This window comes from Rhopalosiphum maidis, chromosome 2 (assembly GCF_003676215.2).
Source record: "Rhopalosiphum maidis isolate BTI-1 chromosome 2, ASM367621v3, whole genome shotgun sequence".
In the NCBI taxonomy this organism is placed as follows: Eukaryota; Metazoa; Arthropoda; class Insecta; order Hemiptera; family Aphididae; genus Rhopalosiphum; species Rhopalosiphum maidis.
Window position 1 is genome coordinate 74,761,950 of NC_040878.1, and position 12,375 is coordinate 74,774,324.

General features: G+C 28.0%; 1 protein-coding gene across 1 annotated transcript in view; it reads right to left on the reverse strand.

Moving 5' to 3' along the window:
- Nucleotides 1-9,147: 9,147 nt before the first annotated feature.
- LOC113551842 (probable G-protein coupled receptor No18) overlaps nucleotides 9,148-12,375 on the reverse strand; it is a 138,077-nt gene continuing 134,849 nt past the window's right edge. Inside the window, exon 3 of the mRNA XM_026954371.1 lies at nucleotides 9,148-11,130. Coding sequence (XP_026810172.1) covers nucleotides 10,078-11,130 — 1,053 coding nt within the window. The 3' untranslated portion in view covers nucleotides 9,148-10,077. The remainder of the gene's footprint in view (nucleotides 11,131-12,375) is intronic.

The following is a 12,375-nucleotide window of genomic DNA, read 5'->3' on the forward strand; positions in this document are numbered from 1 at the left end:
TTATAAAATTGTTTTCCACTATAATTTATACCATATATTAAAATGTAATTTATTCGTTATCACACTATAAAGTTGAAAATATTAGTATAATATAAATATAAATTATACTTAATGGACCTTAATCGTTCAGTTGCTATTACCTACTTATTTTTTTATTTCAAACTACGTATGTTTGACGTATGTGTAAGCATATCATTTTTATATCATTTTTATTGAGCTTATACATCTTAGGAACAATTAAATTGGCATGATTCTAATTTATCATTTGTTTGTTAGGAATAGGTACTTATATATATATATATATATATATATCGTAGAAAAAACAATGACCATCATATTGTAATTTATTGAATCCTAAAATGATAGTATTATTGAGCAAAATAGACAGTAAATTCCTTTTAGTGTTGAAATGACAACGACGATGTCAGGTATATGTTCCCGAGGGTCTGCCGTATAGCCGTTTGTTATCATCAATTATTTCACCAGTTGTGTATGAGTGTTTCTATGTAGGTAGAGGAGATGATCCTTTTGGCTGATGACGCTTCATTTATGCTAAGAGATCGCTAACATCCATTCCACCGTGTATGGCCATAAATCATTCTTGACATGCCTAAAGATAGAGTGTAAAAGTGGTATTGTATTTGTTTGACGGAATAAACGGATAGTGGATAAAATCCGGTAGACCTGAAGGTGTCGACATCGCCTTACCGGAAATTATATAGGTTGGTGATCGCTCAACAAAATTAAATGCAATTTGATAATAATACATAAATACACAAAACCTGTTTATTAAAATGAATACAATTAGTCCTCTATAAACAATACAATTTGTAATAATTAATTTTACATTATTTTTGAGATCACGGTTTACAAATATTGTAATCAAAATATCCTTGGATAGTAAAAACTACAGGAATTCATATTTTATATTTTGTTTTTAATATATAAAAAACAATACTATAATATCCTATAGAAAGAAATAATAAAATGAATTATCTTTGAATATTAAAGCTGGTTTTATTATTTTTCATAGATTTAGAATAATAAAATTATAAAAATACCAAATAATTATAGTTTTTATATACTTACGTATAGGCTTGTTAATGCTCGACCTAGTCGTTGTGGCGTAGGTGGATTATATAAAAAACAAAGACTCAAAATAAACTCCATGTGTAAATCTTTGTATTGGCAAATGACAATTTTAACTAAATTTAAAAACAAAATGACTGCTTTATGTAACCGTCCTAATGTCCATATGGAATGCAGCAAAAAAAAAAAAAAAAAACTAGTACCAAACAAACAAACCTTACAAAATGCAATCATTCCCATCAATAACTTTCCATACAATCACAAAATATATTCCATTTATTTCTCAAATAATACCCTTTGATCGAAAAATAAAATCCATAGAAAATATAGAAAATATGGTAAAAGGTTTGTACAAACATTTTTCTTTTTGATAATATTAAAATATCAAAATATTTAAATCCTCGTTAATATCCGTTTTTGTACATGGAACTATTCTAGACGATATTTTATAGAATGCGGTGTAGAGATTTAATCTTAACTGATTGATAATTAAAGGGGGAGGGAGGGAATCTAGACTAATAAATTTATACAGTTTTACAATTGGTCTATTATCACGCTATATTATGATCAAGTATTATTACTGCAGTGAAACCTGTACAATTGTACAAATTATATTTATTGTAAAGATATACGCTAAAGTTAATGAACAAATAATTACATAAGTATCTTTATCATAATCAATTATTAGGTAAATACAGTCATAGTATTATTATACTAGTAGATACAATAATTTATTAGGAATATAATTTTATATTTACGATGTTTTGATTTCAATATACCTAATAAATTATTACGCAATTTTCAATAAGTTGCGTGAACTTTTACAAAGATAAATAGCAGGATCCAATACCTTCAAAATATTGAACGAAGACTGAAAATATCACGGAAAACTGTTGGGAATTATATATTACATAATCGGGACCGTTGCTGCCAAATTTTAACTGCGGTGTTGAGTTTACACTACGGTTGTGGTGACAGATTTTATAACACAATTTCTGTCTACATTGTTTACGCTACTCACGAACGGGCAATCACGATAATTTTTGCCGTTGGCCATTCTTAATAGTTATGTGAGGAGGGAGGGTTCATCGACTATTATAAAAACGTTTAACTCTTCCTGATCAAACCATTTTTACGTCGCATTCATTAATTCATGAAGCAATGTTGTCCAGTCAACGTAGACGTTCCGGCGTAACGAGGCTTTCGGATGAACGTATATTTTGCGAACTTCATCATTTTTGAATATTCTGATACGATATGTTTTAGCAGCGCGCATATAATATCTAAATAAATGGTCGATAAAATAGTGTTCACTTGATCGATAATTAATTTTATGTTGTTATGAAAACATCTTAAAAATGGACGCTAGACTTAAAACATACAACATTAATTCAAAATTAGAATTTAAATATATACAAACATAATAAGTTAAGAAAGAAAAGCATGGTTAAAATGTTATCACGTATATTATAAAAAGGAACCGGGATCAGAAATGTACCTATTTAAAGAGGTACTAGTGCGTGATTTTCATGGGGTGTACTTTTGCACGTATAAATGCTGATGCTTATAATTTTTATAATAAATATCATAATATTATAAAAAACATTTTTTTATGTATTAATATTGTTATAACTCCACTGATCGTGCAACACAAAACTTAAAAGCACTGTGCCCTGAGGATATGATAAATATGTTTCATGATATTAAGATTTGTTTATTTTTTTGATGAATTTTCTCTATTTAATAATAAACACGATAAGTAGTCGATAAATAACTATATTAATTATTTTGTTATAATTTAAAAAATATTATTCGTGGAAATTTAAAACTTTAGCTATATCATCATGAATTTTACTATAATACGCAATGACATTTTTGGTTCATTTAAAATGTTATATATTTATACTATCAAATTATTTTTACTGCTTACGGTATTTACAGAAATATGTTATTAAATTTTATGTTCAATAAATTGATATAATATTATAAAATTGTATATTATTATAATATGTAATTGAATATTTCTAATAAAATAAATTTAAAATTTTCGGAAAAAATTTATCAATCTACCATAATATTGAAAGTAAAATAAATTACTTTAATAGCTATTGAATTATATTTATCGAGCAATTTTATAGAAAGTTGCACATTTATAAATTATCAAAATGTATTTGTTCGAGATAAAAGAGAAGTAATAAAGTTTTTAATTCGTAATGATAACCTACTATCAACCATTCTATCAATCTATAGAAGATATTTTAGCTAGCGTTGTTTGTTTTCGGTGTTATAATTTTTCTTTTCAATTTAATAACTCAACAACCACTATCCAGCGCAAATAAGGTAAGCGAAGCTATAAAGTGTCCCTTGGTATTTATATTGTATTCCAATTTGTAAATAAATAATAATTATAGGTACTTGAAACATTTAAAATGTTTGTTTTTAGTTGAATATAAAGATCATATTTTTTTTAAATATAGTTTTCTACTTGAAAGTTGAATCATTGAATTTATTGAAGGATATGTCTGAAAATATATTATATTAATATATTTAGTTAATATATTATAGTTCCACTGTCAGCATACATAGATTATAGATGTACGGATGTATCTTATATTGTACCTTAGTATGTAAAATCACTATAAAAATTGAATGAAGAATCCATCTTTTGTGAAAATCTCGCTTGAATTTTAAAATAACAATAAAATTAATTTTTTTCATAAATAAACTACAAAATTTTGGTTTTTGAGAAAATGTTGAATTGGTAACCAAAGAAATAATTTTAATTTTTAGATAAGTATATTATTTTTATTATATATATAAATATAGGTGTATATAATCCTTGTACAAACAATAAATATTAATATTTAAGTTATATTTTCAAAGTTGAAATTAATATTATTGTATTAAAAATGTTTCAAGAATTGTATTCAAAATTTAAAATTATTAAAAAATATATACATTGTTTATACAGGATTATTAAAATGAATACAAATACCTATAAATACTAATGATAAAATGTCAGTATTACACTATCTTAATAAATTAAACAAATACATTCAAATATCCTAAACATACTTATATTATTTCTTCATTTCAAATGTTATATATTTAATTTCATTGTTCCAAATTTAACCATTGCATGTTTAATAGACGTACAAATACAATATTTTATCATATTTGAAATATGAATAAGATACTTTAAATATGACGTATTTGTAGATAGGTACTTTTAATTAAATGTCGGTTATTGAAAACGTATAGGTATCTTATGGTAGGTATTTAAACCAGCATATACGTGTTTCAAACTTTTAGCTAAATATTAATCTAATTAAAAATAAAAATAATATTCTATAATATACCATCATAGCATTTTACTGTTTTATTTGTAAAAAAAAATAATTCAGTTGAACTATTTCTATAATTGTTTTTTTTTTTATTAACAATGCACGTTTTTTATAAAAGATGTTTTTTGTTTAGTTATTACAATTAAAAGAAATCATTAGGTTTATATCAAATTTTGTTTAATTATTTTGTTCGTCTTGTTATTCTTTATAGTTTTCAATTGTCTATCCACTTTTTATCACTCAAAATTTCGACGATATCGTTCAGTTGTTAATTAGCTAATTTAATCTACATGGTAGTTCAAAATATAAATGTAAAGTAACTATTAAATTCAATAGTTGTAACTGTTTTATTATATTTGATAATAATGATAATAATAATAGTTATAATCATAATCATAATAATAATAATAATAATAATAATAATAATAATAATAACAATAATAATTAGAATACGAAAAATAATAATACAAATAATAATAATAATGATAATAATTTCCAATGCTATTTAAACAATAATAAACTCTATAGCGAGAATAATAAATGTATATTAACCATAGCTGTAAATATAACTTTTATTTATAATTCTAATATTAAGATAAATACATTTTTGTCAATATAACAATTATTTTTATTAAATTGCCTAAATTAAAATGCATTGTTTTTGTCGGAAATTCAAACACATTTCACTTACGTTTAAATAAAATTTGTAAAAACATATTATCCTATTAATATATTTTTTTTTTTAAATAGGAATAAATGGAAGACAATATAATAATAATATACTAAAAATATGAATTATATAACTTTAAATAGTATCAATGTGATTGAGTCATTTTTAAAACAAAATAACGTGAACTTAAAGACTAGTAGGTGTGTACATCATGATTTCGGTAATTTAGAATTTTGGAATGAACTAAATATAAATGTAATTATTCTTAATCTTGAGTACTATAATCAAATATCATAATAAACATATTTGTTTTAAATATTGAAAACTGTTTAGTTATCAAATATGTTTGTATATGTACATAGAATTTTACTATAAGTACTTATACTAACTGCTATTAGGGCAGATATCATTGTTTCTACTATATCCATCAGTAGTATTCGTAAATATATAATAAATTAAAAAAATCTAATTTAGAATATAATTCGTACAAAACACTAGCGATAAAATATAGAAATGTATTTTTTCAATATTATTTTGTTTTTCTTAATATCATAAGCCTTAATAAATTATATACAATGGACTTAATGTTAATTGAGTAAAATTGAAAAATAAAATAACTACCTAATATTTTATATGCTTAGAATATTAGCTATTTTGTTAACAATTTTTTTTAATAATATCAGGACAATATATTAGTATTTAATCCAGTATATATATATATTATATAAACAATCATTTGAGGCTCAAGCGTTAATGTCCTCTTTGTGTTTTTGGACCCACAATAAAGCGAACGGAATAATATAGAGTTCGAAACGTTTTTTTAAATTTATTTTAACACAAAAATTATACATACAATTATATTTTGTTCTCAAATTTGAAGCACGTATTTTATACATAAAATTAAACATTATTATGAATATTTTAATTAATGGGATGCAATCAAACTTGCGTTTAACTTTATCTACATGCATGTAATAATATTATACTGGAAAGCAAAAACAAACAAAAACCACAGTAGAAATTTTCACACCAAACCATACACTTCTTTGAATAAGAATAGATTATACTCTGCTACTCTGCGTGTAAAACGTTTTAAGTAAGTACCTATTTATATTCATTTGTTTTAATTTTTGTAAATTGGCGTTATTTACAATGAATATGGTTTATTTTATGATTTTTGTTTCTATACAGCATTATTTATAAATAAAACAAACAGTGATTATTTAGGAAAATATAAGACATTAGATAGATTCGGTTAGTCTAATAAAATATTAAAAATAAAAACATTTAAAAGACTTTTTATTTGTTTATATTATCCTCTTGTTTTATTGATCAATATCTTTCAAAATTTAACCAATAGATATTTTTGTTTATTTTTCTGAATATATAAAATAATAATAAATATTTATTTTTAACAAATAATTACTTTGGTTTAGAAAACAAAATTATAAATAATAAAAGAATCTTTCTTTTCTCTATTCTTATATTAAAGCATTTTAAATTTGAATTATGGTTATTTTATTCATACCTATGCGTGAAAATGTTAAAAAAATGAATAATAATAATTTTATAATTAGGTATGTAACAATTTCAAAAATTAAATTTATCACATACCTATTAATACAATGTACCTACTAGAGTGTACCTACTATTTTACATATTATAAACAAATATATTTAAACAAGTCCTAAAATAATCACCTGTGTTTGACCACTTAATATTAATTTTTAAAGTTTTGTTATTTATTTTAGTAAAATTCACCAAATATAATATAATATTAATATGAATTTCTTATATTAATTTTTGTTCATTCATTCAGTTGATTCTCTTGACCATATTTTTTGTGATATATTTTATTTTATAACAATACTAATTATTACAATACATTTAATCACAATAACACGTTTAAAAATAATGTAGACAGTTTGAATTATTCACTTAGTAGGATGTATTCTTCAGGGACGTATGAAATATATTTCTGTTATTTTTGGCATTTGCGTAAGCAAATAAAGGTTACACTGAAAAACCAACATTCAATGGATGTAAACATTGTGATGGGATACGTGATCGGCAACACGGATATTTCACATAACCTGAATAGCCCGTTATTTTTGTGTCTCTACGGATCTACAGTGTGAAGATAAACAAATCGGTTATCTATCTCACGGTTTTCGGAAAATTAATTTTCAATACCAGTAAAAATGCAAAATATTTTTAAAATGAATTTTCTGTCGTTATTATTGCTAGATTATTCCATGTAGAAATTGTGTACAAAATTCAAAACAAAATAAAGAAATATAATATGATTTCTATTTGAGTTGTTATTACTATTGCTTTTTCTTTATACAAATAAACCAACACGAGAGATATATAGTGACGTGTTTCGCATGAATAAGTGTTAACCATATTATTCAACCATTTTTTATTTCGCTAGGATATTATATTGTAGAAGTGAAGCAAATAAACAACTGAGGTATAACTGGTCGGATAACATGTATAATGTACGTATAATATGTACACATTTAAATTGTCAAATAAACATATTTTTCTACATGTCATGTTGCACGCTGTTACTTGGTATATAAGTAATCTTTTAATAAAAATGTTATTTAATGATGTTAATAATTTAACACGATTCTGTTATTCGTAACACATTTATAATTGATCAACATCAGTCAGGATGAGTTTGAAATTCTTTTTTGATTGTCCGTGTTTTATATAAACAAGATTAAATTATAAAAATAAAAATATTATAAGTTATAAACAATAGACTTATAATTATAAAATATAAATTTTAAAATGCGATTTTAAATACCTTGAAATAAGTAGTTTTGAACTAAAAATGGACTAGTCAATTTGTTTTTAAATTAAATACATCATATTATTATAATCAAGTTAGGAAAATGAATTTATATATGGTCAATTTAAATAATTCGATAATTTAATAATTTGTTAAAAAGTATCGGGATTAATTAAAACTATCAATTTAGTATTTCATAAATCGAAGTATTTATAATAATATGTTTACACGTATCAATCAAATATTTAGGTACTTGGTGAATATTAATAAATAATTTATTTAAATTTCGTACTATATGTCTTAAAACAATTTTAATGTTTATATAAATATTATTTAATTATATGTTTTTTTTGTATTTGTACACTGCGATTGTATATGTATATTATTTTTGTTTAATGTGTTATTAGAAAACTGAATTCTGGGAATTTTCCAATATAAAACCGTGTCTGTTATTGCGTATAAAAACGTGCAATTTATCTAAGTGCACTCGGAGTCTTTAATAATATACCTATATTAAAATACATTCTTAATATGTGTTCCTACTGAATCTATCTTCAAAACTTTAGAAATTTAAAAGATAAAAATAAAAATATAATTCAATAGTTTTTAAAATATTTATTTTGTATTATATGTTTTTTAGTCATTACTTGCTGGTTTGTTGGATTATACGGAAATATTATTTTATATAGTAAAACAGGCTATTTGACAATATTTATTAGAATTTTGTGTAAGAGTTCCTAGATAAAATAACTATGATAATAATTTATAATTTATATTAATTGTATCCATTTTCAATAATACACTCAAAGTTATAACACGGAATTTGAATAATTGAACATTAAATGTTTTCTAAAATATATTTTAATCGGATCTAAAAATAATATTTAAATAGATTCAGAAGTAAAAGATTGAATTTTAAACTATTAGTTATATTGTTTTATAATAAGATTTATAACAAAACTTTTGTAATCCAATGTTTTAACTTGTATTTAAATTATTATCACCTATTTGTTAATTTTTAATAAGCTTACGCTTATACATTTTGAACTCAAGTCAGTGTTTTTTTTTTCAAAATAATTTAATTTTTTTTATTATATGATTATAATCTTAATTTATATTAGTGTATCATAAAGATTTTTTTTTGTATTGGTTAATCGTTAATTTGTGATAATAGGTATAATTCAAAATATAATATATTAATATTATACGTATTATAACATAACAATTGGTTGTTAGTTAAATGGCATAATTATTTTTTAGAATAATATAATACTGTTCAAAAGGAAAAATAAAATTTTAAGAATGCGTGTATTTTGATATTGACGATCAATATATTTTGTAGATTTCTACGTCGTAACTCGTAATTCAGTAACCCAATTTATACACGGAATGGCCTTTTTGATTACGCCACATATTACTTTATGATACCGAAATGGCGAATACCGACTACGTTTTACACGCATAACTGTAACATGTATGTGTACATTAGCGAGTATATGTGCACTCGCAGTGCTCATTTGAAATTAGTTGCGCAATCTGCCCGTGGTTGGTGTTGAAATGTCGAGTGTAGTAGTTGTAAAGGTATTAAAAAATATTATTACCTTTATATATATTTTCATATTTAATACAATTTTTTCGAATCCCACTGTGGAATTGGAGAAGAGTTCACTGATTCGCTATTCGTATTTATGTTTGATCGCTATAGTTATGGTTTTATTACGACGGATACACAATTCACTTTTTGTATTTTGAACTGTGCGATTACATTCCGTACGTGTCTACGGATGGCTAGTGATGGGCGGTCGGATGTGTGTGTGTGTGGGGGGGGGAGACGCGAGAAGACAAGTTTTCTGCGGATAGATCGTATTGCACGTACGTATAATAATAATAATAATAATATAGAATATAATACAATATGATAAATAATAATAACGATGATAACAGTAGTAATAATAACAATAGTAGGTAATAATAATCATAATATTAATAATGATGATGTTGATTACGAGAGAACGAGAATATGAAGGATACGAAGAACAATGAGTAGAAGAAGAAAAGGCGACGATGGCGCGTGTCGAATAGGACGGCCGGGCGGACGAGGATCTGTCGCACGAGCGCGGCGACGGAGCGGGGACCGCGGCCCGGTCGTCCGGATCGGTGTGGCGGCGATTTCATCATTTGAACAGCACGCGCCGGAAGCTGCGCCGGAAGTCCTTGTTGAATATCGTGTATATGACCGGGTTGATGGCCGAGTTCATGTAGCCCAGCCAGAAGGCGATGGCGAACGCCTGCGGTGGTATGTAGCACACCGGACACAGCGGCTTCAGTATGTACATGAAGAAGAACGGAAGCCAACAGGCGATGAACGAGCCCATGATGAGGCCGAGTATGAGCGTGGCGCGCTTCTCCTTCTTCCGGGCGATGCGCCGCTTCTCGCGCTCGGGGTCTCGGGGCTTGGGCCGTGGCTGGCACGGCGCCGGGTCAGCGGCCGCGCCCCCGTGAGCCGCGTTCGAGGCGCCGGACCCGTACTGGTGGTGGCCGTCGCCGCCCCCGCTGCGGCAGGCCATGGACACCTTGCCCGTGTCCAGTATGTCCCGTTTGGCCTTGGCCGACGCCGCCTTGGCCGACTTGCGGCCGACGCCGAATATCGGCTTGCAGAGCCGCGACTTGACCGGCTTGACGGCGCCGCACTTCTGCACGTTGCCCGAGTCCGACGACGACGGTTCCAGCTCGCTGACCATGTCCGTGTCCACGGCCACGCTGGACGCGCGGCACCGGCCGCCGCCCAGGTCGCCGTTGACCGTCAGCCGGCGGCTGCCCTGCGTGGTGAACACCTTGAGCGTGTCCTTGTCGCCGTCCTTGCTCACGTCGCTAGTGCTCGCGTCGCTGGCGTAGTCGCAAGCGATCACCGGCAGCGTGGTGTTGACCGGCGTCGCGGGCGGCGACCGGAACGCGGTCAGCGGGACGCTGGCCGGCGACGGGCGCGTGATGAAACTGGTCGTCTGCGACACGGTCGACGGGCTCTGCGCGGCTGCGGCCGCCGCGGCGGCCGCCTTTGCAGCTTTGGCCGCCCCTTTTTTCGGCTTCGACGGCGGTTTCCGGATGCCCCGCCGCGCACGCGCCTTGGCCGCGAAGTATATCCGGATGTAAACGAACACCATGATACACGACGGTATGTAGAACGAACCGAGTGCCGAGTATATCCGGTACCCCAAGTCCTCGCTCAGCTGAAACACACAAAAATACAAACACAGACGTGTCAATTATTCTTATTGGGAAATGCGTTTTTATGTTTTATAGTCTATAAGCGCTTATAACGTATCTGTTAGGAACGCGTATCTAAGATAGTATACAAAATTACTATTATATTAGTTCAACAGAGATATACTTGAGAAAGTAAATAACACCCATTACATACATAATATTTTGCCTATATTTTTATTTTGGTCTATGATTTACAACTATTATTATTTGCTTAATATATTTTAATACAAGTAGGTATACAATTATATCTGAAAACGGACATAACAACCATTATACGTATTTTAAATAAATTATGCATTCATTTTTTTACTTAAAATATTTTGTTTTGCAGAATTTATTTTAAGATACTTGTAAGGGTACCTAATAATTTTTGGAAAAATGAGATCTGCAACCGTGATATGCACATAATATTATATAATGATATATATTATTATATACGTGGTAACCGTTTATAACCAATAACCATGACCATTTATGGGGCCGGTAGATAAAATAATGTTGTTTTCGTATCAAATACCGTGCTCGTGTTTTAATAAATTAACGAACATAATATGTTATTATTATATAATGAGGTAAAATAATAATATTTATATTCATCAAATCCGAAATTCGCATTAGATTAAATGCTCGATAATACAAAATATTATAGGTTCGTCTTCAGTCGACCGAAAATGTCGCACTGCCAGAAAACTTTCGGTCTGAGGTCACGTGTGTTATACAAGTTTTCTATGATACCGACGCACACGAATACTGTTTGAATATCGCCGTTATTTGAATAAGTTTTCGCGGAGCGAACGCGATGTTTTCACGCGAAAAAAGATGCTGTAAACTAACTAGGCTACAAGATTTTAATAGTAGAGTATCGTATGAAGTAAAATTTCCCGTCTGATACAGACAATTTAAATACTCCAAAATGTGTACTATATAATATGTAACAACGTTTATAATATTAAATTGTATTTTGAGATTGTTCTAATAAGTTACAAGATTAAAAATTGTATTGTTTTAAAGTATTTTTATTGTAAAATAATAAATTATAATAACATATCATATATAAGTAAATAACCATGACCAATGATAAATAATGCATTGATCCAAACACTATTAAAATTAATCTTTATTTCAATACAAATAATTATAATCTTGAAATTATAATAATTTCTAAGGACATTCGTGTTACAATTATTTTAGTTAAATCACATGGAATA